At 56.6% G+C, this 24,099-nt stretch overlaps 9 protein-coding genes across 9 annotated transcripts; 4 read left to right on the forward strand and 5 right to left on the reverse strand.

Moving 5' to 3' along the window:
- Positions 1 to 93: 93 nt before the first annotated feature.
- SCHCODRAFT_02676695 (uncharacterized protein) lies at positions 94 to 2,793 on the reverse strand (the record flags this gene model as incomplete). The annotated part of the gene is made up of 6 exons (XM_003033049.2): positions 94 to 415; positions 469 to 551; positions 600 to 1,164; positions 1,222 to 1,391; positions 1,444 to 2,728; positions 2,779 to 2,793. The coding sequence occupies 6 exons, from the start codon at positions 2,791 to 2,793 to the stop codon at positions 305 to 307; spliced, it is 2,229 nt and encodes a 742-aa protein (XP_003033095.1). The 3' UTR covers positions 94 to 304.
- Positions 2,794 to 3,699: 906 nt separating this feature from the next.
- SCHCODRAFT_02746174 (uncharacterized protein) lies at positions 3,700 to 6,293 on the forward strand. The gene is made up of 4 exons (XM_050347198.1): positions 3,700 to 3,856; positions 3,906 to 5,204; positions 5,252 to 5,415; positions 5,464 to 6,293. The coding sequence occupies exons 2-4, from the start codon at positions 3,911 to 3,913 to the stop codon at positions 6,169 to 6,171; spliced, it is 2,166 nt and encodes a 721-aa protein (XP_050200901.1). The 5' UTR covers positions 3,700 to 3,856; positions 3,906 to 3,910; the 3' UTR covers positions 6,172 to 6,293.
- Positions 6,294 to 7,055: 762 nt separating this feature from the next.
- SCHCODRAFT_02686207 (NAD(P)-binding protein) lies at positions 7,056 to 8,298 on the forward strand. The gene is made up of 4 exons (XM_003032447.2): positions 7,056 to 7,535; positions 7,588 to 7,628; positions 7,680 to 7,803; positions 7,854 to 8,298. The coding sequence occupies exons 1-4, from the start codon at positions 7,142 to 7,144 to the stop codon at positions 8,162 to 8,164; spliced, it is 870 nt and encodes a 289-aa protein (XP_003032493.1). The 5' UTR covers positions 7,056 to 7,141; the 3' UTR covers positions 8,165 to 8,298.
- SCHCODRAFT_02617442 (HECT-domain-containing protein) lies at positions 8,293 to 12,224 on the reverse strand. Its single transcript, XM_003033050.2, has 11 exons — positions 11,844 to 12,224; positions 11,690 to 11,792; positions 11,438 to 11,603; positions 10,304 to 11,388; positions 9,830 to 10,249; positions 9,629 to 9,768; positions 9,472 to 9,575; positions 9,290 to 9,422; positions 9,038 to 9,218; positions 8,735 to 8,947; positions 8,293 to 8,660 (listed from the first exon to the last, which is right to left on the reverse strand). Exons 1-11 carry the CDS (start codon positions 12,166 to 12,168, stop codon positions 8,480 to 8,482), a joined length of 3,051 nt encoding a protein of 1,016 aa, XP_003033096.2. The 5' UTR covers positions 12,169 to 12,224; the 3' UTR covers positions 8,293 to 8,479.
- Positions 12,225 to 12,383: 159 nt separating this feature from the next.
- SCHCODRAFT_02665114 (uncharacterized protein) lies at positions 12,384 to 13,737 on the forward strand (the record flags this gene model as incomplete). The annotated part of the gene is made up of 3 exons (XM_003032448.2): positions 12,384 to 13,164; positions 13,220 to 13,642; positions 13,694 to 13,737. The coding sequence occupies 3 exons, from the start codon at positions 12,384 to 12,386 to the stop codon at positions 13,735 to 13,737; spliced, it is 1,248 nt and encodes a 415-aa protein (XP_003032494.1).
- Positions 13,738 to 14,025: 288 nt separating this feature from the next.
- On the reverse strand, positions 14,026 to 14,699 carry SCHCODRAFT_02698689 (Non-catalytic module family EXPN protein; the record flags this gene model as incomplete). Its single annotated transcript, XM_003033052.1, has 4 exons — positions 14,026 to 14,216; positions 14,273 to 14,331; positions 14,385 to 14,490; positions 14,555 to 14,699. The coding sequence occupies 4 exons, from the start codon at positions 14,697 to 14,699 to the stop codon at positions 14,026 to 14,028; spliced, it is 501 nt and encodes a 166-aa protein (XP_003033098.1).
- Positions 14,700 to 15,092: 393 nt separating this feature from the next.
- Positions 15,093 to 17,657, reverse strand: SCHCODRAFT_02617448 (uncharacterized protein). The gene is made up of 7 exons (XM_050344812.1): positions 17,621 to 17,657; positions 16,721 to 17,569; positions 16,645 to 16,668; positions 16,030 to 16,596; positions 15,830 to 15,975; positions 15,492 to 15,777; positions 15,093 to 15,440 (listed from the first exon to the last, which is right to left on the reverse strand). The coding sequence occupies exons 2-7, from the start codon at positions 17,290 to 17,292 to the stop codon at positions 15,362 to 15,364; spliced, it is 1,674 nt and encodes a 557-aa protein (XP_050200902.1). The 5' UTR covers positions 17,293 to 17,569; positions 17,621 to 17,657; the 3' UTR covers positions 15,093 to 15,361.
- Positions 17,658 to 18,073: 416 nt separating this feature from the next.
- Positions 18,074 to 20,184, reverse strand: SCHCODRAFT_02495303 (uncharacterized protein; the record flags this gene model as incomplete). The annotated part of the gene is made up of 3 exons (XM_050343017.1): positions 18,074 to 18,823; positions 18,873 to 19,045; positions 19,095 to 20,184. The coding sequence occupies 3 exons, from the start codon at positions 20,182 to 20,184 to the stop codon at positions 18,074 to 18,076; spliced, it is 2,013 nt and encodes a 670-aa protein (XP_050200903.1).
- Positions 20,185 to 21,018: 834 nt separating this feature from the next.
- Positions 21,019 to 23,896, forward strand: SCHCODRAFT_02571246 (uncharacterized protein; the record flags this gene model as incomplete). Its single annotated transcript, XM_003032449.2, has 5 exons — positions 21,019 to 22,327; positions 22,392 to 22,594; positions 22,645 to 23,223; positions 23,273 to 23,572; positions 23,624 to 23,896. 5 exons carry the CDS (start codon positions 21,019 to 21,021, stop codon positions 23,894 to 23,896), a joined length of 2,664 nt encoding a protein of 887 aa, XP_003032495.1.
- Positions 23,897 to 24,099: the final 203 nt, after the last annotated feature.

The following is a 24,099-nucleotide window of genomic DNA, read 5'->3' on the forward strand; positions in this document are numbered from 1 at the left end:
AACTTGCGATTCCGAAGAGCTCTCGTGACTATAAGTATTGAGCAGTCTAAACATACCCATTCAGATTCACCCCGCTAACAAGCACCGTCGTCACTACTTGTCCGCTGACGGTCGTGAAAGAGGCGGATATTGGGCGAAGTTTGTTCTCCTCGCGGCCGACTTGCAGCTCTGCTCATGTCAGAAGGCAAGCTGTTGACTGATTCACTCATGACCACTATGCGCAGGTCCTCGTATCGGACGCAGTTGAACAATGGAGTAAGTAATAATTTATATAACCACGATACATCCAGTGAAGGCCCCCAGGTCAGCGGCTCGAACCTGCACTCTTCTTTGACTGCTTCTTTGCCCCGGCCTCGGCGCGAAGGCACGGCTTGCCAGGCTCCCTGCTACGGGCCTCTAAGCAGGCGTCATGATACTGGAATCGATCGACGTCAGTACAGCGACTTCAGAGACGATTTCGGTACTTACGCAATTTCCTCCATGTTTGCGGGATTTGGGCTGCTCCTCGCCACGGTCGCCTTCCGCGCGCGCTTGAGCGGTAGAGGATCCATCTGCTCATTGTCAGTATGCTGAAATCAGTGGATAGAGTGTAGACGCACCGTTGCGACCCTCCGCCGACTCGTCGCCTTGGGTAGGAGGGGTTGCTGGCGGTGCAGGATCCTGACCAGCCCGAGAGGCTCGTGCCTCTGCATTCCGGCCGGCAAGCCGTCGAGGTGCCGTCTCCCGGTTGACCGCTGGAGCCGGAAGCGGTCCCAAGTTCTCCTTCTTCCGTATCTTGGGGATATATTTGTTGAAGATGCGAATCACCTCGGCAAACGGAGCATCGACGCTGTCGGCCATGATGACCTGGCGAAGCTCCCAGACACAGGTCTGTAGCATGTTGAAGTACTCGTCGAAGGTGTCCCGCATGAAGTTGCCAAAAGTAACGTTGCTGAGGCTCATGACGGTGCTCTTGTTTGAACCGACGGAGTACTCATCGATGGCCAGCCAATCAGCCAGCTCCGTTTTCATGATCTTGAACTTGCGCAGCTGGCCGTTTGGGCCACTATAACAGCAGCAAATCCAAATAAGGAGGTACAGGACCGATTGCAGGTCGTACTGCGCCTTAAACGCGCGATATTTGCCTTTGGTGAGCAAGTCCGACGCCGCAAATACGGCTTTCAACTGGTGGAAGAACAAGATGTCAGCCAATGCGCTTACGAAGGCGAGCAAGGTGCTTACACTCCTCCAGGCAGATGCGGCATGCGCCGCCTCGTTCAGGAATCGCGCATAATTATAGTCGACGAGTAGCCCAGGGCGCTGACCCGGCGTAGCGCTGGCCTTAAGCATCACATTCTGATCGTTGATGTCCGCGTGCAGAATTTTGGCATCGACGCAAAGCTTCCATAGCGCTGTATTGCCGTGTTAGTCAAATCTTCGAGGGTCAGAAGAAACGTAACGCACTGTACACGATATCCCTCAGCCCCGATAGCAGCTCTGTCCTCGTCGAGAAGCAGTAGATCGGTATGCCGCGCTCCTTGATAACGAGCCGAACGAGGTCTCGCGCTTCATAATCTGAAGCCGGCACGCCGATTTTCTCCCGGATAGTCGCCGTCGAAACTTGAACACCGTCGATGCAGACTTTCTCGAACGCCACTAGGGTAGGGATGCCGGGAACGTCAGCTGCGGCAGCCGCCTTCAGATATTCGTCTTCCGTATGAGCTCGAGTGCGATCGGCCCAGATACTCTTGATGATGAATTCTTCGTTGTCGCAAGAGCAGCGCCAGACGACAGTTCCTAGACCCCGAATTCCCTGTGTCTTGTTGATTCTTTCCATGATCCGATATTCCTTGCCGGCGATGGTGACGTATCGCCTTCCATTGCGGTGCGTGATTGTAGGATCATATCCCAGGAACCGTTTGGACAACATCGTGAAGCCGAGCAACACCCGTAGGAAGAAGATCAGGCTTATGTGGATGTTGTACGCAGGAGAGCGGATATAGCCAGATCGGTCGTAATATTCCAAGAAGAGCCTCCTCCCGGCCATACCGAGACCGACGTGGAAGAACCTATCGTCCTGAGCAGTGAGGCAGTTCAGGGCGCCATCGTGGAGCTGGGCTGTGATATCGTCTATCAGAGTCTCGTTGCATTTGTGCTGGCCATCACATCGCAGACTCAGCCAGTCCAGCGCGCGACGAAGTACAAGGGCAGCGATGTCCGGTTTGCGGGGTACGAACCCTCCGGGCAGAGGCGTGTTGCAGTAGTCCGCTGTCCAGCTCCTGTCCTCGTCCCAAGCTTCCCCATTTTCCAGGTAGAACTCGCGAACGGTTTCGCAGGTCGCCTCGAAGAAAGCCGCAAGTTCCCTCTCACATTTCTGCTCTAAAAGATTAGGGCAACCCGGCCACCCATCTGCTCTTTTGTCGAGGGGCAACAGATGATCGAGGGTGTCGTCCAAGGTGATAGGAAAGGCGTCTTCGGGAAACAGAGCTTCGGGCAGATCCTTGGAGTCATGGACGTGAGCATCCTCGAGCTCCTTGAGTAATAGAGCATCTATATTCTTGTGGTGGAACAGGGCGTCGGTGCCGAGCCGGTGACCCTGCTCTTTTGAGGAGACAAGAGCATTGGGCAAACATGATAGCTTATTCTTGCGCGGTGAAGAGGGAATTTCGGGTTGAATAGGGATTATGGGCTCGCTGTCGCTGTCGCTGTCGATTTCGAGATCCGGTGGCTCGCCCATGGACACGCCTGACTGTGGTGAACGTTGATACGATGGTATGAGAGAGAGAGATAGTCACGCACCGAGACATCACCCATGAGGAACGCGACAGGCAGACTCCGAGAGCGACCTTTCGAGAGTGGCCGAGTGGATGAGATGAGTGGCAGAAAAAAGGTGATGAGAATCAAGCTCGAATTGCGACGCGAGCAAATAAGCATTTTGGGCAGGCCATCAACACATGACAACAATGAGCCGCGTTGACCTCACGTGAGCGACACGAGGACGCGGGTTCAGGCCAGTCGGCGCATTGAAAGTCGACTTTTACACGCCCTGCTCGATGGTTCTGACTGTACATCTCTTCAAGATAAGCTCTATCGATGTCACTCACCTATAGATCGAATTTTATATGCTGCGCGTATACACGCGCCTCTCGCAAGCTAGCCGCCAATGCTCAATAAGTCACTGAAAATCCTTGGACCTGACCTCCCACCTCTGGACGATCTCTATCCATCATAATCCCCCTGGATCCCACACCGTCAGGTCACGACAGGATCCACTTGCCGCAAACCAGAGAGCATATGATGTCGCGGGTTTTGGGCCGGCGAGTGTCTATCTATGAGTCCAGATGAGCTTCTTCCGTTTGAAGACTCCACGTCACTGCCCTTGTGACCACTTCGGAAGATCAGAAACAGTCGTACGTTGTGATGCACAGCGCTGAAGTGTTGGCGGTAGCGGCATCACATATCGCAAGTTAAGCCTCTCACATTGAATTCATGAGATGATCTGTATCCTAGACCTCAGATGATAGTAGTATGTTCGGCGCTAGATTTACAACAGAGTGTTGAAGTCTGTACAAGCACTCACATATGGCGTATAGGCTCTCATCACTTCAAGCATGACCGGCGGGAGAAAACGGAGGCACGAGGCAATCATGTGACTCCATTGATTGTTTCTGTTTGTGCGCTGATGGGAAACACGCGGAAGGCCCGGACCCCAACAAACAGCGGTTGACCTGGACTACCACCATCCCGAGACCTCTTTCCCTGAGAAAACCGGCACCTCATCTGGAGCTTATCCCCCGCATATTCCCAACGGTCGTGTCCGCCTCTTTTTCAACCTTCACTTGAACGAAGCGCCACCCACAACAGTTTACGAAAGTCGGTACGCCTGGTCTTTTGTTAAGACGTCTCGAGACTTACGCGTAGTCCAGAAGGCATGCCTCCTGCAAAATCTGCACCTCGCCGCCGCCTCAGGAAAGATAGGCGCACGAAGGACGCTACGGTGTCCGCCACACGCACCAGCCGGAAGACTAGCAGCACCGTTGAAGCGTATCCCGTCACCCATCTACCTGAACGCTCCAAGCCATGCGTCCTCCCCACACGCGTTGATAAGTCCGACATCCTGTCTTTGTCGAAGACCTCTGTGGAGATCAGTGGCGTCTTCGAGTCGGCGCTCTTCCCTTGCAATGTATTCGCCATTGAGCCCAGCGCGATGGTCGACATACTCGACGGTATCGCGTACTCTCTCTCGAAAAACAGGTGGATGCTTGGCTATCCTGCCCTCAATCTGGCCCCATCGCGCAGAGCGCGCTCTATGGCGACCTTCCTCAATCACCTCACCCGACACTGTTGGCTCGCTCATGCCCATCGAAGGAAACCCACTCCCAATACTCCACGCCAGTGGGTCGCGACCAAGAGCTCGCGCTTGGTCTCGGATGGAGTCGTCGCCGAAGTGCCCGGGCTCGCACTAGTAGAAGCAGGCGCTGAGGCATCCTGGGGCGATGTACTGTGTGACGTGCAGATGGTTCCGACGGCTGATCGCATGGCGGAGGCCATCGACCGACTCGCGACCGGCGCTACCCACGTGTTCGACGAGCAGCAGGACCGGCTGCACCACGTCGGCCTCGCTATCGCCGGCGACGCATTCCAGGTGGCATACTACGATCGCGCTGGATGTGTCCTCTCCGGCGTGCACGGTATACACGAGAACCCAGACCTCTTCATCCGCGTCATCATGGGTTTGACGCTCGTCGGGAAACCTTACGATGGCAAGGACACTTCAATTGTAACCCGGGACGGCCGACGCTTCGTGACCATAGGTGGCTTCGACTACGAGATCCTCGAGACGCTTTCCTCCAGTCACGGTGTTTGTGGATCTGGCACGATCTGCTGGCGCTGCCGTCGATCTGGCAGCGACGAGGATTTCTTTGTCAAGAACACGTGGGCTGAGAAGACACTCGATCATACCGAAGGAGACCTGCTCACCAGAGCCATGGGCGTTGCGAATATCCCCAAGCTGGTATGCGAAGAGCGCGTCCTTCGTCCTGATGGTCAAGCATGGACAACAACTTCGGTGCGCTCTCTGGCGGCTGGCCCGGAGCGCTGGTCCATCGTGAGCAACCTCCCCCAGCTCGAACTACGTCGTCTCGTGATGCGGCCATGCGCCGTACCACTGTCGTACTTTTCGTCGAAAGTGGAGCTTGTGAGCAGCCTTCGCGATGCAGTCGTAGGTGAGTCGCCAGTGTTATGACCAACGATCTGCTGACACCGCCGGCAGCACACGAAGCGCTATATCCGAAATACGGCATTCTTCACTGCGACATCAAGGAGGACAATATCATGTTGCATGGAAGTCTCCCGCGACGACGCGGCCTTCTCGTCAACTTCGACCGCGCAGACTGTGCAAGCGAAAGTCATCCGGTGGTCCTGGAACGCCCCAAGGTACGTGGTAGGTACCTCTGCGCGTCTCGCAACTCATGGACCTTGCAGAGCTCTATTCCTTTCACGGCCTGCGACATGCTCCAAGTTCCCCGCTTCGAAGCACACGGTGTCCGACACGACCTGGAGTCCTTCCTCTATGTCATCATGTTCATCTGCACCAAGTATTCCGGCCCATCGCACTCCCCGCGCAAAGAGTTCGACATCCGAAGCTCGCCTCTGGGGCCCTGGTTTGACGGCGATGTCGCGCACAAGGAGAAGGTCATGTTCCGTTACGAGGACGATGAGTTCCGCGCGTTCCTCGACAGCATCTTCGATCCGTACTTCGACGACCTCAAGGATATGGTATGTAAAGTGCGGAACGCAGTCCTACGACCGCAGGGCTGGGAGCCATCGCACTCGTGCTTTACAGTCTACCTTGACGAGTATCTGGAGAATCACGAAGACGAGCGCGAGGAGGCAGTCGCGAATTGCGCCACTCGGCCCGTGTCCGCAAAGCCGCCAAGTACGCGGGGAACGAAGCGGCAGCGCTCTTCACCCTCGTCGGAGACAACCAGCGACTCGTATGTCCCTGCGTCTCCGAAGACCCCGACAGTATCGCCGCGGTCGTCTGAGACCTCTGGAAGCGATGGGGCAGCTACGACCACGGCACGGGGACGTCGGGACAGAGGCGTAGCGGGCGGCAAGGACGCTGACGCAGACGCGGAGAAGGTCGAGACTCAGCCGTTGAGGCGCTCGAAGAGGCGAAAGGTGGCATAGTTACGCCATCATCATTTAATCTACATTTTGTATCATAGCTCGAAGCAGACCTTGACTACCATCATTATGCTTCAAATTGAGAAAGAGCCATCGGCAGTTCTGCGAGGAGGTTTGACTTGTATATGCAACTTCTGATGTCACGCGTCGATGCAATGTTGCCCTCAATCCTTTATCTCCATTCTCAACTTTTGCCTCTTGCTTCCTGGACGACTGAAACCGTTGAGTGGAAGTATCGGTTGTCGCTGTGATTCCGTTTTTGCGTGTAGATACTCGGCTAGTCAGCCAACAGAGAATCCGCCGCCTGAGGACATCTTGAAGACCAGGACAATACCCTGAAAACGACGTTGAGCGCCCGCCACGAGAGGAATCCAGTGAGAAGGGAACCAGTGTACTTTGGTGGTTTGATTACATCGTTGTAAATTCGTGAAGTGCGAGTTGTCACCCGAGATGCATCGTCGTCCTCTTCGAATACTATCTATACCATAGTGAAGTGGCTAGATTCTGCAAGTCTCTTTCTTTCTATCTCAACCTTTCAGGTTCAGATCAGAATGGCGCCAACAAGCGCACCTTCTGATACAGCGAATTCCTGCCTTTCATGTCGCAGTCGTCAAGCTGAAGACTCTATTGTTCACAGTTCAGCAGAATCAGCAACGGGCTACGGAGAGCGCCTAGCCGGCTACCCGACCAATACTATATGGTTGCAGAGATTGGTCATCACGACTGACGCAGAATGAGGCCAGCCGTGACCATGAACGTCAGCTGCATTGAACGCACTGGTATGCATACGCCTTCGCCCTCACATATTGAGCAGGTTGCACTCCGTGCTTCCGCATGGCGCGGCTGCCGAAGCTCGAGCTCGCGAAGGTAGCGTCATTGACGAACCTGGGCGTATAAGTACGGACCGAATGTCAAGGTTCCTTCACCTTTCTCACTGCCACAACCTCTCGTAGCGATCGCTTGACCATACAACATGCCCGCAGGATTCGAATCCATTGCTGTCGCAGGAGCACAGAGCAGCATCGGCAAGGCCGCCGTCAACGCCCTCGCAACCACCCCTGGTGTCTCCGTGCTTGTCCTCACCCGCAAGACCACGCCGCGCCCGGACTGGCTTCCCCAAGGCGTCGCCCACGCTGGCATAAACTACGATGACGTCGACGGAACCGCCAAGGTCCTCCGCGAGTACAAGGTCGAGGTGGTCGTCTCTGCGGTGACCACGACCGCCGTGCCACAGCAGATTCCGCTCGCCAACGCGGCGAAGGCGGCTGGGGTGCAGCTGTTTGTGCCAAGCGAGTTCGGGACGATCACCAAGGGTTGGAAGAAGGGCGAGGTGCCTCCGTACCTGGCGCCGAAGGTTGAGGTTGCTGGTGAGTTCACGGACCTTGCTGGCGGGGGCCGATGCTGACCTAGCTCGCAAAGACCATCTCGAGTCCATCAGACTGCCGTCCTTGCGCATCTTCGTAAGTCTAAAGGATATTCTTGCATGTTGGGTTAGACTAACCTTGCTACAGACGGGCAGCTTCATCGAGTTCATTACGACGCTCGTCGGCTACAACGTCAACAAGAAGGTCAACGTCATAAAGACGCTCTCCGGAAACACGCCCTTCTCCGCCACTACTACCTCTGATATCGGAGGTTAGTGCGTACACTTCGGCGTCGATGAACTAATACTCACCTCTCCTCAGGTTACGTTGCACACGTCGTGACCCACTACCCTCTGCCCGAGCTTGCCAACAAGGCCCTTCGGATCGAGGGCGAGGAGCTCACCCTCAACGGACTCGGCGCCATCCTCAACGCGCCGGTCGAGAAAGTTGACGAAGTCCCGGTACCTGAGGGCGGCCTACCCGCGTACATCCTTACGGCGCTGCAGACCGTCATCGAGCAAGGGCTCCTGAACAAGAACAAGAAGTTCGAGGAGGGTGATGGTGCCGGAGGGGCCAACCACCTATGGGAGGGTCATCACTGGACGACGCTGAAGGAATTCTTGAAGTTTTGAAGTGGGAACATCGTTAGCAAGCGCGTTAGTGTATCATTGTGATCAGTAGCATCGCCAAGGACGATTTTGTTGATTATGCCTCATGCACGAATAGAGCCAAAGTCCACGCGGCCTCTGCCGCAACGAACGAACGCAAGAGCGCATCTCATTCTAAGATAGACGTCCCATATTAGTACAACAGATCCAAGTGTGCATACCGTATCTTTTCTCCTTCAGATAAGACACCAACGCCAACTGAGGTAGGGATGGCGCAAGAAGTTGCCTTCCGCCCCTTCAGGATTGCGACCCGCGTTCACGAGTTGCAGATTCCCCTGCTCACGACAAGTCGAAGCCCGCGTTCGAGTTGATCGCCTGCAGCAGCTTATCGCGCAGGACCCGCTCGCTGCGATACCTAGGCAGCTTCAATAGGTTGACACACGTGCTGGCCGTGGGCAGTCGGTTCTCGTCCGACCCAGCGTCGCGGATGGCGAAGTTCGGGACGAGTTCCTTGAAGCCCCTGCAGGGTTACATTAGCACTTGCGCAGGCGGAAGTGACGAAAGTGCAGGAGCAGCAAAAAAGAGTAAACTCACAGCAAGGGCGGCCGACTGCAGCTGGTCACAAAACGCAGCAGCAATTGGCGCTGCTCTTGGTTGAACCCATTGACCACCTTCCAAAAGATCTGGATCGTGAGCTCGTTGTCGTCGTACAGGCCGCCGTAGTTCGTGTGCGCGCGCAGGTCGTCGAGGTCGATGGGTGTGTGCGCGCCGCCGATGAGGATCTGGACTTCTTGCTGGTTGAACATCCTGCGCAAGGGTGGTGTTAGTCGCAGTCGACGAAGTGATGTCGGGAATGGTGGACGAAGGGGAACTTATGAATAACAAGACCACACGCACCTCAACCACTTCGGATCGATCATCTGCGACAAGCCCTCGAAGAACGCCTCGGACTGCAGCTTGATCTGCCGCGTGAGCTTGAAGTGCGACACGAGGTGAATGTACTGCAGCCGGTTCTCCTTCGTCACGGGGATGTTACTCCCGTTGGGGATCAGATCTACGCTCTTTGCCTCGCCAAATTCTGTGGAGTGGAGGTCGATTTCAGCACTTCCCCAGCCGACAGAAATGAGATCAACGTCAGGCCACACGCACCTTCGACAGCGACAGTAAAGTTCAACGTGAGCGCCTCAAAGTCGCCATCGTAGTTCTTGAGGAAGATGAGGCCGTTGTAAAGGTCGGGGTCGAGCGACGCGAGGTCGTCGAGGAAGCTTTGACGTCCGAGCCACTACATCCGCGTGAGCCAGCCGTCGAGCGATACTATACTCCGAGCTTACCTTCGCCAAGAAAAAGCCCGCGAAAGCTACGTCAACGAGGATGCCCTCGTACATCGCCTTGCCGAGGATGCGGCCGATGAAGCGGTACCAGTTCAGGCTGTGCGCTGTATTCATACAAGTCAGCGCCCGACCCGGTAAGCAGGGGCACCGCACTCACACTCCGTCGCATACGCATGCGGGTTCGGATACAGCTCGTTTTTCTTGTTCGCCAACCAGAGCCCGCGATCCGTGTCGAAGACCTCCTTGCACAGCGACGTGAAGAACTCCTTGAACAGCCCCCCACCATCGATGCCCGCTCTGTCAACCGCCGTCAGCCCGAGCCCTTTTCAACATCAACAACCCATGAAAAACCACTCACTCCGGCTCCCCAAACTGATCAATGAACGTGATCTCCAACGGCGCCTTCAAGTCCGCATCCCCCAGCCTATCGAACCCATCCTCCGCCACCCGCCCCCTCCTGATCTCCGCCCGCGTCCTCTGCCCCGGCCCATACGCATACCGGCTCGCGCTCCGGCCGCGCGCCATCATATCGTTCGCGACAAAGTGCCGGAAGATGCTCACGCGCACCTCGAACGGGATCGCGAACGGGATGTTGTTGAGCACGCCGAGGCGCGGGGACATGGCGGCGATCTGCCGCTTGGAGAGCGCGCGGGGCGGCAGGTCGGCGTCGGCGTGGGAGAGCTTCTGCTCTTCGTAGATGGCGGCCTCGACGAAGGCCTGCATGTCGACCTGCGCGGTGACGAGCCAGTGGTCGCGGCGCACGAAGGGCTTGCGGGAGCTGGAAGGGGGAGGGTTCAGCGTGTGCGTGCACGAAGAAGAATGAGGGGCTCACTCTCGTGCGTGGATTGCCGTTAGGCAGCGCGTTATCTTCTCGCGCGCGCCGTCGTAGGAACAGCGCAGGACGGACCCGTCGGCACGCACCATACCGCCCTGATCCTCCCGCGTGTACAGCGTGTAGGCGATGACCAGTAGCTGCCGCCCGAAAGACGCAACCTCGTCCAGCGTCAGCGGATTGCGCCCGGCACCGAAAAACTCGTCGTCGCCCATCGTCAGGAGCGCCTGCGTGTACAGGTCCGCGAGCAGCAGCAGCGGTGGCCAAGCCTCCGCGTGCGCGGGATCCAGCACCGCACCCGGGCTGCCCTCTCGCCCAAGTGGACTGCCGCGGACATATCCTCGGTACAGTTCGCGGACCAGCGTGCCGCCTGTATGCGCGAGAATCGTGCTCAGAACGTGCTCTCGCGTCGCGGGCCACACGGTAGTGAGCGCAAGCAAGTATGTCACGAGCCATGAACGCGCGCCAGAGTGCGCCTTCGTCGCGGCCAAGAGCGAGGCGAGGTGCTTTCCATCTTGCAATGTTTGCAAGCGCTTGGCAGTCCGATTGTCGACATCTGGTAATTGGGGCGGCGGCGCAAATGTCGACACGACGGTCACCTGTGTCGCCGGCTCGTCGGAGTCTGAGTCGTCCGAGTCGTCGTGCCGCCATGGGGTGACGTTCGCTTTCGGAGCCTTCTGCGCTGACGGCGGGTCAAGTGCATTGATAGGTAGGGTGTTTATAAGCGCAGTGAGGATGCGCAAGTACGTTGCGAGTGCGGTGGTGGGTAATGCGGCATATCGTGGAGCGGTAAAGGTGACAAGGTTTGCGATGAGATGGACCTTGCTGTCCATGTCCAGGGCAATTAGATCTGGTAGATGAGATGCAAGGGCGGGGAGTGATGAGTATGGGAGACTTGATGAAAGCCGGGCAAGTGATTCTAGCGGCAGTCTATTTGGGAGGAGGGGGATGGTGAGGATACGCGTGAAGAAGCCGAGGAATGCGCGGTCAAAGGTGGGTGTCGCAGGTTGCCAGAGGGAGAAGGGGGCAATGAGGAGTTGTACAAGTGTTGGGAGTGCAGCATATTGTGTCTTGCGTTCGAGAGACTAGGACGTGCGTCAATGTGGCAGCACTTGCGGAGGTGATGGTACGTACCACTTGGCGGAGTGCTTGAGCAAGATATTGCTGGTAATCGTGTTCGACTAGATATCGTGATATTTCGGTAGCTGCTTGACTGCCGTCGAGGCCTAGCGCGCAACGGCCAGCGTCAGGAGAGAGTAAGGTAGATAATATATTGACGTGGTGTATTGCGTAAGGTGACCTGCACGCTGTCAGCCATCGCAGTTGCTGGAACGCCGTCTGGAGATGGGGTAGACGAGCGATCCATCTAGCTGAGGCTGTACTCACTGAAAATTTCGTGATAGAGACTGGCATAACATGAGGCTCGCCTTACGGATCAGCACCAGCCAGCTTGCAGCAGAACCGTCGCGTGCCGGCGCGAATACAGCGCCTGAAGCGACGCGTCAGCATCGATGTCGGTATCGATATATATGCGGCGCACCTGCCCCTGCGCTGTCTAATGACTGCGACCACTTTCCCAGTGCTTCCTCATCTTGTCCTACGAGAACCAAGCATCGGAGAGCATTGAGGCTAGTGATGTCGCGATCGAGAGCCTGCCGCATGTCGCGACGGACGTATTGTGCCTCGCGCACACCTCTCCACCACGCCTGTATCTTCACTGCGCTCTCCTGCTTCTGCTTGAGCGCATGTCGCTCCTGCCGCCGCGCCTTCGCCTGGTTGAGTAATGCTGACTGAGAGTACGCGCCAGATGCGCCTCCGAGGTTGATTTGTCGCCTACGCTCGTCGCCGAATAGTGCTGGCTGCATCGCTGGTACGCGCGTCCGATGATGGGGGTAAGAGGCAAGAAGTAAGCAGTCACCGCCAAAGCCAGAAAAGGAACAATGAGCACAAAGTACAATGAGCAGCGCTTGCGTCATCACACCACGTGCGCATACACGGGCCGAACCTGCCGCGTTCTTCTCCGGCAATCCCCGCCCAAGGTTGAACTTGACGGTCATCATCACCCACGAATATGGAAAACATGACCAAGCTAGAAGATTACCCACATCTTCCCCAAGAAATCGTCGACGAAGTTGTCCGTCTCATAGACTTGGACTCGGACATCAGCTCCCTCAAGTCCTGCGCCCTCGCCCATCGCTCGTTCCTGGATTCCAGTCAAGCATGCCTCTTCCGCGAACTGAGGTTCACGTCTGGAGAATCGCACAATAGACCGCCAAAGACCGCCCAGATACTTGACATTCTAGACAAGTCTCCCCATATCGCTTTGTACGTGCGCTGCGTCCATCTATTGGAGGAACCGTGGAGCTTGTGGATCGCAGACGACACCGCTCTACCGACTCTGCTGCGTCGCTTCACGAACCTGGATGGAATGCACGCCAGCTGGAAGGAGTCCTACGAGCGATGTAGTGCACTCCTCGCCGCGCTCGACTTCGTCTTCCACCTCCCTACCTTCCAGTGCTTCCGCGCTGCCGACGCTTGGAATTTCCCACCGCGGATGCTATCATCCATGCCGACTCTTCGCAGGCTGCAACTCACTGAAGTCTACTTCCGGTCTTGGACGATCCCCGCCGGCTCAGTGGAACGCCATAACAATCTATCGTCCATCGAGCTGCGTCTATCTAGTATATCGTTCGCGCAGTTTTCGGAGGAACTCCTGGCCCCGGCCTGCGGGCTTGATCTGCACAATCTACGCCATCTCAAGACCGGGCTCATGAAGGACAAGGCGATGCTCATGTGCTTCCTGAAGATCGCTCCGATCCTCTCCAGCATTCAATCCTTGGATTTTGCGCTGTACCCGGAAGGTCAGTACCGGGCCATTAATCGCTTTCTTGCGCTTTCTCACGCGCATCATTCCAGCTACCACCGGTGAATCGACCTCAGAGCCCTTCGGCTTCATCCTCGGCGCCGCGTTCCCCCACCTGCGCCACCTCACCCTGCGCTCCCTCTTCCTCGAGCGCCTCTTCCAAACCACCCGCGGCCGGCACTGCTTCGCCTGGCTCTCCTCCCAACTCAGCCACCTCCCCCTCATCGAGACGCTCGACCTTCACTTCTTTGTCTCCCTGCGCACCGCCGATGACGGCGCGGTCTGGGACAAAGAGTGGCGAGCGCTCGACCGCTTGCTGACGGAGTCGGCCCCTCGGCTGTCGCGAGTGCGCGTACACATAGCGCATGTGCTGGACTACATGTCGCGCTATCAGGCGGAGGAGAACGCGATTGCAAGGCATGTGAGGGGATGTCTGCCGCTGTTGGGTGCGCGGGACATACTTCATGTCCTGTCAGGTAAGACGTGTTCCGGCTTTTCTACGTCCTTCTGCTAATAGCAATGCGCAGAAACGCAGCCGTCGATCACCGGAACTGTCGCGCGCGAGGTCTAAGTGATAACTATCATGCTTAAAGGTTCGTCTCGTCAAAAGCACACCTCAAACCTCGTTCTGACGATTTCGATAGATATCTCATCCGACGCCTTGTACAACCTACAACAGACCCATAATAAATATTCCCATAAATCAACTGAACGAATGATTTCTCTTGCGACTTCCGACCGCATTAATTGCGTACGACACTGTCATTCTCAATCAGCGCTCGCTCGGCATGCGAACAGCCACCAACGCCTCACTCACCAATACCACCTCACTCACCAGTACCACCTCACTCAGCCCCATCTAATAATCCGGCGCCGGGTTGGGCCCAAACTTCCACTTCACGCGGAACGTGCCCTGGAGCATGCAGTCCGCCTGTCCGGTCACCGCCGTGCAGAGCGCGGGCGTCGCGTCGATGCCCTTGTCGCCCTGGCAGCCCGGGCAGGAGTCGCGGATGTAGGCGACGACGCCCTGCGCGTTGGGGGTTTCGAGTGCTGGGGTGGGGTGGGGTGCGGTCAGTAAGAGGTGGCGAAGGCAGGTTCCCACGTACAGGTGATGCGGACGGGCGTGCCGCAAAGCGGGTTGAGGTTCTGATTGCCGGGGTGCTCGCTGGGGATTTTGTGAGCATGCGCGAGATCGGGACGAGGGGCAACAACGCGTACGTGTTGTAGCTCTCAAACAGAGACTGCTTCATCGCGATCGCAAAGTCCGTGTTCGCGATCGGCGTCCCGCACGCGCCGTACCCGCCGTTCGGGGCGTAGTAGGTCACTGGGGGAAAGACACAGTTCGTCAGTACCGGATACTTGCCATCCAGATGATATTCGGAACTCACTCGTGGCCTCGTAGGGGCCGCCGGTGATGAGGTTGGCAGCGCGCTCGTCGAGGAGGGAGGTGCTGTTGTTGGTCTCGACGATGGGCATCGCGGTAACGGCGCCGGCGAGAACGAGGGCGATGGCAGAGGAAAGAGTGAACTGCATGGCGTGTACAGGAAGGGTAGGTAAAGACCGATGTGGACTACTGAGGTTAGCAGCAGGAGATGACGGCACCCAAGGCTGGTAATGAGAATGGATCCACGATGGGGCTTTTATACCCTTGGTGTTCCAGAGATCAGGTACACTTCTTCACTTCAGGTCTGCGTCGTTGAGGGGCCCGCAGGGCCGTAGGAGGTCGTTCTACCTCGCCACGAGCTATCTTGCGCTGGCTGCACAGAGCCACTGGAGAGAAACCATTCAGACCGTCTCCGGGCACGCAATGCACCGAGGTCTGCGGGCACGCGCATTCGTCTTTCTTCCGCATCTGGTAGGTGACTGACCTTCAGTGCCTGTCAGGCCCTCGACGATCTGCGTGGCACTCGTCGATGCGAGGCGCCCGCCACGGAGTCGGAGAAGGCTGGGTCGAAGGCAAGGATCCAATATCCGAGGCTTGGGATGCGGCCGCGGTGGTCCTATTCAGTTGTCGGACGCTGGAAAGTGCTCGACTATAGGACCATGGTGGGTGAGGCCAAGCTATCGGGTAAATCGGGTGTCCTTCGTGCTATGATTCAAGCGCAAGGGGGATCCAGATTCGGGGCGAGGGTATAGACAATTGCAAGAACGAGCGCATACAAGAAACCCAAAAAGCGCGTTATAAATGAAAGACATCACCAGTCGTCCAGGTCCCTCCGCCACGGGACGTCTTTCACGATCATCTGGTGTGAGACGATCACCATCGGCCAGGATCTTTGCGAGATCGCTATTAGACTCGCCTGAACCTTGGAGGGATGAACTTACTCGTCGTCGTCCTGTTCCCCGCTGACCTCGCGCAGCAGCATCGTCTGGTCGATGGAAAGACGGTCCTCGGTCGGGATGCCCTTTTCGTTGAGCAAGACAACCTCGCCGTAGAACGACAAAAGGACATCGCCCGAGCCGTCCACATTCGCAAGGAAGACGTGGTCGCAGTCGAGGTCGAACTTCTTCCCGCGAGGGAAGTAGGTGTGTGGACCTAGCTCCCGGATAGCGTCCATGACCTCAGCACGTCCGATGACTCGTGGGATATCCATTGCTGTGAGTACAGACCCTGTAGAAGGTGTGTTAGGTTACAGAGTAATGTGGCACGGTAAGGCACTTACCAGGCTTCGCGGGACTCGAGCGACTGAATTGCTCAACGAGGGCTGCGCCAGATGCATCCCGGGCGTGAGTTCGGACGGAGAACTGCGCGTAAGAGGCGTAGGCTCCGGCCAAAAGCTCGCGGTCTCGTTCGAATGTTTGAATATACCTATAGCTGCGGGTTGAGTGACAGATAGGAAGAGCGCCAACGTGAAGATCATACCGTGATATAAAGCCCTCTGTGAGCTGCTGCATCTCGCGTCTCCGTTGGGCACGCAATTTCGCCAGAGAGTCGGCAGCGTGGTTCGCAGTAGGCTCCTCCTGCGTGCGGCTAGTAGACGCAAGCATGCTGGCGAAGGCATCTTCTTCCGTGGGTAGGTCATTGATTGGAGAAGACGGCGGTTCGCGAAAGCCTTCAACGTCGCATTCTTCTTCGAGCTCCGTGATGGCGTCCTCCTGGTCGTCGCTCTCTGAGTCGCCCTGTGCTTCGTCCCGATACTCGACATCATCCTCGATGCCGTATGCCCCTCCCTCTTCATAGTTGTAAGCCGATTCATCCTCCTCCTCGTCATTCTCTCCTCCGTCGTTGTCGTCGACGTCCGAAGGGAGTGCATCGACGTCAATGATTTCGGGAGTCGGCGGTTTTGCCGGCTTCGACGGAGGCGGCAGGATTGGGACGTCATCGTCTTCTTGCTGGGAGTCTTCAGCATCCTCCTCATCATCCGAGTGTTCGCGCGGGTCGAGAGTGACAGGTTCTAGCGTATCTGTCCAAACGGGTACAGGACTCGTCCTACACGCCAAAGGTCAGACACTCCCTCTTCAGGCAGCGCAGGCTTACCAGTCGATGGCTAACCCATCGTCTCTGTAAAAAGGGGTGAGCCTCGTGTACGATCAAGGCTTGCGATAAACCATACCGAATCATCGCATGCCTCTTTTGCAAGCCCGGATTCCGCTTAAGGACGGTGTTCCACTGATCGCGAGCCCAATAGGAACGGTTGCGCTTGTAATTAGTGTCCGCATGGGTACAGCTAGGAGGAAGAGGGTGGAAACGAATAGTCCCCGACGTTGCGGCGCGCGGCTGAGGCTCCAGGGGTGAAGGGCTGCGCTGCTCCTCCTTTATCGCCATTATGGTACGCGTGTCGAGGGGTGCGCTGATAGATTCCTGCTTTATGACCTTCACGCTCCCCGGGTCATCGATTCTCGCGGTGTGCTGAACGTCGCGGGAAGGGCCGGCTAGGGGTGGAATGGGATTCGTAGCCACAGCCGGTTCGGCCACCTTCACACGTTTAGGAGGCGGCTCGATGATTTGAATCTCGTCCGACTCCTCGGAGGGTGAGCGCTGGCGAAGATTTGTGGGCTTTCTGCTGTCGAAGGAAAGGTCATGGCTGTCATGACCTGACTTCCCGTTGGAGGTGGCCGAAGTCGCCACATGTACCGGAAGAGGGCGAGCCCTCGGCTGCTGCGAGTGCGAGCTGTTAGCTTTCATCGAGAGTCGCTGATGCGATCCTACAGAAAGCCCTCCCGCTGGACTCTCGCGAGAGCTATGCGCAAGGAGCGCATTTGCTGGGCGCATGGATGAAGGTGGCAACACGTGATCACCAGCCTTGGGTGCTCTGCCTGTCTGGAATACGGGCGGAGGGAGTCCATTCCTCCGTGATGACAAGCGCTCATTAGGCTGAGAGTCTTCGCTGGCTATGGCATCTGGCCGTTTTCCGTACGCCTTGCCGGTTTTCCACTTCGCGGGATTGGCTCCAAGCATCGTGCTGTCAGCAATCAGAATGAGGGCTCATGAAGTGCTTCAAAGCTAGGCTTACTGCGCTAGAAAGCTCAGCTGCTCACCACAGAGACAGTCGGCTGGTAGTAGAATCCGAGTTTAGGAGCGGCAGTTGCGATCAAACCATGAGTGAGGCAGAGCGTGGGAGTTTAGTGTGTCAATGGAAATTTGTGGCGTCGTAAAGCATCCGACAGTCCCAGAAAACACGGTGAAGCTCAGCAGTTGAAATGTTTTACAGGTATGAAGTGCATACGTAGCTCTCTATGTGAGGTAGATCTAGCCAGAGTGAATTATCAGAGATTGTCGGTTTGGACTGAACTCGCGAGAGGCAAAGCGCTCAGCCGGGGTCGGTGTTGCCCATTCGTCCCTCGACTACACCGCGACGTTGGGGGCAGAAATCGCTCGGTCCGTGGAAACACGTTACGATGATCTTGTGAGTAGAATGAAGGGATGGAAAGAGGAAAGACAATATACCATAACGTTGAGTCGAAACTCATTCCATCCTCCGTCGCTTCGCTGCACGGGTTGCTCCCGCCATCCCCGTTTCCGTCATCGCCTGCTTGCTAGAAGGGGCACGCTTGGTCGCCGCTTGTGTCTGGCGCCGCGGAGGTGTGAGAACGACTGTACGCTCGGATTCGTCGCTGGCGGCAGACGGCGTTCGCGGCGGCGGCGCCGCCCGCGCTTTCGACCTCGTCGTCGTACGGCGAGGCTTCCGAGATGCAGCAGAACGAGGCGCAGGAGGCGCGTGGGCGGCGGCGGTCACCTGCTTCCTCTTCGTCTTCCCACTGCGCTTCGTGCCCACGACGGCCGGGGGACACTTTGCAGCGGCTGCCGTGCGCTTCTGACTAGCTCGCAGAGCCCGAATATGCCTGTCGATGACAATCATGACATCGACGTGCGAGGGGCGCGCGTCCTTGGGGCGCGTGATAATATTGCGCAGGTCGCATACCACGTCCTTCAGGTCGTCGAAGTAGGGGTCAAAGACCTCGTCGAGGAAGGCTCGAAACTTGGCGTCGTCGTAGCACTGCATGACCTGAGCTTTGTAGTTGCCATCGCCGGCGAGCCAAGGGCCCAAGGGCGACTCGTGGATTTTGAACCCATGACGGGGAGTGTTCGAGGGTCCGGAGTAGCTAGCGCAGAAGATCATGAGGACATAGAGGAAGGACTCGAGATCGTGCCACGGTGCACGCTCGACGAGGGTCGGGTATTGCAAAACATCAATGGCCAGATATGGCAAAGTACCCTGGAATAAGTCAGTACAGACAACATGCTATTACAATCGACTGGCGTACCCTTAGACCACACACCGGTCCTGTTTTGGGGGTCCCGCTGACAACGACAGCACTGTCCAGGTCGATGAGAAGCCCTCGGCGACGCGACGAGTTCGGCGGGTCATGCGCCATGATGTTGTTCTCGCTGATGTCGCAGTGAAGTGCGTCCGCATATAAGTAGAGGTCTTGGTGCGCTACGCAAGTGTAAGTCCAGGGCTCATGCAAGCAAAGCGTATCACGCACCTTGGATGGCATCATGCAATAGCTCCAGCAGCTCGTCATTCGATGCGAAATCTCTGAGCGGTCGCGCGTATGGGTGGAGAACCAGCCGGCGTAGCACAAGACGGGCGATGGAAGGGGGAACGACTGTAGACTTCTTGCCATGGCGAAAGGCGCGCACCCTCGTCGTACTACATGGTTCTCCATCGCGACGCAACACGAGTTCCTCGTCGACCAATTTCGGTATTCCTTCGATCCATCGCGCCCTCTTCAAAAACCATCCCTCGCTGTCACCATCCTGCTCGTCTACCCACACATTCTTGATGACGAAGTCCTCGTCACTATCTGCGCGACGGCAGCGCCAGCTGACAGTTCCGCGACCGAACATGTTCGTGTTGATGCAGATGGTCCTCAAGATCTCGTATTCGCGACCGCAGACCTCGAGGAAACGTCGGCCGTCGCGGATAATGATGCTAGGGTCAAGGCCTGCGTACGATTTGTCGGGAATTGCCAAGCCCATGATGATCCGAGCAAAGAGCACGGAGTGCTTGTGCACGTCGAATGCGCCAGACAGGACGCGGCCGGCGCGGTCGTAGTACGCCAGCTGGTACGTATCTCCTGCAAGGGCCACACCAAGGTGATATAGACGGTGTTCTTGGGTGGCGAAAACATGAGCGGCGCCTGTAGTAAGTCGCTGGAGAGCGTCCGACATGTTCGCCGCGTCCTCTTCGACCTGCACGTCGCAGAGTATATCTTGCCACTGCAGGTCTCCCGAAACCTCTTCGGAGAGCGCCATCCCGTACGACGAGACTGTGCTCCCATCGGCAAGGAGCCGAGGGCTCTCGAGGACATACCACCGCCGTGGAGTGCTCGGCAGAGAGTGTCCCCTGTCGTTGTACAGGAGCCATGCGAAGCGCGTGAATCTGTTGAAGAAGCTGGCGATCGCGCACATGCGCTCGATGCGGTCTGGGACACTAGAGAAGTCGGGGTAGCAAAGCCATCTCCGGTTCGATACGTCGTAGAAGGCCTTGTTGGTGAGTTTGATCACAGAGAGTGGGGTTATGGGGAAGAGGGACATCGGGAATACGCTGGTTCCGAGATTGGATTCCAGCATGGAGGATTGTTCTGTATCGGCTATGACTTGTTTACTGAGCGTGACGGTGAGCCCGAGTCGTTGGACTGGCAAAGTCGGAACTGGTTTGCTGGGGTAATCCAGATGCGATGTGGAGTTCGGGCTTTCGAACGCGCAAGGTTGAGCTGCTTGTTGCCGTGAGGACGCCATTGTCGCCGTTACGCTATTCCGAAGATGAGAAAGGGCTACAGAGTCTGCTTTGCAGCGTACCGTATCCCTCAGAGCTTCAGGTCTAACACTACACGTTCAGCGGTAGCCAACCACGCTGACGGGTGGCGGAGAGATGATGGAAGTTGATTGCAACGTTGTTGCTGTGACAGCGTGACGTCGCGAGAAGTCACGTCAGGCTTGCCATCAAACATCGAATATGATCTTGCTTATGTTTCCACTCAACATATATCCACCCATGGATCCCATGAATTATTGGAATATTGCCGCAGGATATTACGCGTAGTCTGTGTGATCGGCGCCCTAGTGACACCACCACTGATACACGTGACGTGCCTTCCGTTGATTTGCCAACCCTGGCACGTGGCGATCATACCCTGGCGGTCACAGGCAAAGTCAACATGTCACAGCGGTGGCATGGCAGCTGGGATCTTTTTGACTCTTGACCTCCAACCAACCACCCGACTGTCGGTGACAGAGCGCTCACTAGCCTACTGTTATACTCACTCCTCTTCCTACTTCGTGCGTGGTCTGCCAGATGATGCAGGACAATAGACTGACAGTCTGCCAGTGCCGGCGCGAGCCAACAGACAAACTCCGCCACTCGTCGTCGTCGCACCGCGCTATCACCCAAACGTCGCCGCAAGTATGCAGGCCCTTGACCTGAGGGAGAATACCCCACAGCATGTCACAGCCGCCTCCCATCCCAACGCCTTCACCTCGTCTACCAAGAAAGGAGATATCAAGCTCACCGCGCATCCTTCGATCGGAAAACACGACCATATGGACACCCTACTCGACAACGAGGTCGGCAGTGGTGCCACCATCAAGGGAGTCCCCGGCCTCATTGAAGCCTTATTTCCCAACGATGCCTTTCCTATTGCCCCTAAGCCCGCGCTCGCCGCGATGAACAAGATATCCACATGGCACAAGGACGGTCAATGGCAACAGAGACCTCCTCAGTGGCTTCAAGAGGGCTCGGAAGTGGCCGTCGCGGACTACATGCAGCGCATGTGCGATGCCTATGGAGAGCTACTGAAGGCGAAGAAAGTCAGCAAGACCAAGATAAAGGCCAAGACGCGCGTATGGACTGCTGCGTATCGCAATCAGACTCTCCCTGGGGGTTTCGTTCCTCGGAAACCCGACATTGTCTCTGTCGACCCGGCCGTGAAGGAGCCTACCTGGGAAGATGTTGGGTCCGACGTGCAGATTAAGGTCAGCCCGGGAGAGCTGGAAGCCGTGACGAAGCAGCTTCGAGACGGCGGACTAAACGTCCTTGCTGCTCGGGATGATAGACGCTTCCACATCGGGATGGGGGTCGCTGGGACTGGAGTCTTTGTGCTGTTACAAGACCGTTCAGGATGCTTGCGATCGGAGGTCTTCGACTTGAACGCGAACCCGGTCTTATTCCTTCGCATCGTCCTCGGCTTGATATTCTTGTCCGAAGAGTACATTGGATGTGATCCCGACTTCAAGACAACGCCCACAGGCGACCGCATCATCAAAATCGGCCGCTCCTCGTATCAGATCCTGGAGCGAGTCGACAAGGATGCCGGCATCCGCGGTCCGGGATCTGTCCGTTGGCGCTGTCAGCGTATACAAGGGGACAAGAAGCTGGAGATAGTTGATGTGAAGAGCTCTTGGGTCGACCGAAGCCGCGAGCACACGGAAGACGTTTACCTCAAGCGCGCCAACGAGAGTAAAGTCCAAGGTGTTCCTACCGTTGTCGAGCTCGTATACGTCAAGCACCGAGGACCTGGCCCGGCAGGTGCTCGCAAAGATGAACAAGTCTCCACTGAAACCATTCGCAAAAAAGTCCTCACCTCGAAGCAGCTCAAGAAGATCCCATACGAGATCAGGGACCTCACCTACCTGATTCAGAAGGAGTCGACTGAACCTCTGTCTTCCTTCCGGACGCTACCCGAACTCCTTTTTGGCTTATTGGACTCCGTCAAAGGTGAAAGATTACCTCTGCTTCCCATGCAACATAGCCAGCTCTAACCTGTAATCCTTCATTATAGCTCACAAAGCCCTCTGCGAGCTCGACGACGTGGGAATCCTTCATACCAATATCAATGACAGAAGCGTCCGACTTAGCAGAAACTCTGAGTCTTCCCCAGATTTCCGTCGGGGTGTACTCCAGGACTTCAATGACGCTCGATTTATTCAGCGGTCTGAAGGCTCCGACTCAGAAGTGCGTACGGCTGCGACGGGTCTCAAAAGTGTGAGTCGAACTTCTGGTGCAAAACTACTCGGTTGACATGTGGTTTGCAGTGCGTCCCGACGTACACGGCCTGCGAAATTCTCATGGGTGGCCGATATCTGGGGCCTGAACCTTACCATGACTTGGAATCGTTCTTCAACCTCCTGCTTTGCCAGTGCATCTTCTACGAGGACGCTAATGAGAAGCATCGCGATACCGACTTCCTGAAGAAAGTACCTATCGTGGCCGGCTGGATGAACTCCAATATGTATCAGGCCGGTTCCAACAAATGGGGCGTTCTGAGCCTCAAGCGACCAAAAGCGGACACCTTCGGAAACTTCATCGACGAAGCGTTCGCCCCTTACTTCAACCCTCTCAAGCCATGCATATGCGAACTTCGCAGACTTGTCATGAATCAAGACTCCGAGGCTACTCATGACGAGTTTATCGAGATCTTACAGCGGCATGCTGAGGATATCCTCTCACAGGAAGTCGATCGCGTGGCGCCAGAGGGTGATGGAGATGACGATGGTCAGGACGGTGAAGTTTCCAGCGACGGAGATGACCCGGAGTTCCCGAGCGATGAAAACGAGCAGGAAGCGGAGGAGCCACCCGCTTCGCCGAACATGCTCGGCGCAGCTTTGATCAACGTATGTTCCGTGTCATTCAGATGAAATGCTTTTCTAACTCTGCGTTCAGGATAATCTCAACGGTCATGCCAGACCTTCCGGCGCATCCGCTTCGGAGAATCAGCCCACGGAGCAGCCCAATTCAGAGCCTCCTGTATGTTCACGCCCGGTCATCGATACGGCGACGGATAGTTCGACCACAGCCGATGAGCCTGCGGACCAATCTGGCTCGGAAATTGCCCCAAACCAACTCGCGACCGGCAATGTGGCGACGAATACTATGACGGCCGCTCGAGGCAAGAATTCCAGGGAAGAGTTTATGAGAACGCAAATTATCAGGTGCAGCGATCCCCAGTGCACCGTTGTCTATGTGAGCTCTTCCCCCTTTTTCGAGAAACCTCGCTGACTCCGCGACCTACAGTACCACCGCGGTTGCGCCAAAGGATGGACTCCTTCGAGAGAATCAGCCACAGATTGGCACTGCGAGACGTGCAAAAAGCGCAGGAAGCAATCTAAACCCGCCGATGACCCCGTCAACAACCCCACCAAGGACCCCACCAAGGACCCCGCCCACGACCCCGCCAACGACCCTGCCGATAACCCCGTCAACGACTCTACCAGCGACCTCAACAACTTCCTTGATGATTCGGCAGGTCATCAAGAGCCTGAAGACCCACCACGCCTTCGACATTGACTGTAGACCGCAGCAGCGGCGCCTCGAGAGACGCTCAGTGAGCTCTTCACCATCCTTCGGCGAATCGACATATTTATGCCATCGTACAAAGGCAGCGACATCAGAGGGACAGGCTCCTTCACAGTCGCATCTCCACTGGTACTCCGTATATCTTGACCCTATTTATCAGTATCTCCCTGTCCTACCTACTAGCGGTGTAATAT

The sequence above is a fragment of the Schizophyllum commune genome (assembly GCF_000143185.2).
Source record: "Schizophyllum commune H4-8 unplaced genomic scaffold SCHCOscaffold_4, whole genome shotgun sequence".
In the NCBI taxonomy this organism is placed as follows: Eukaryota; Fungi; Basidiomycota; class Agaricomycetes; order Agaricales; family Schizophyllaceae; genus Schizophyllum; species Schizophyllum commune.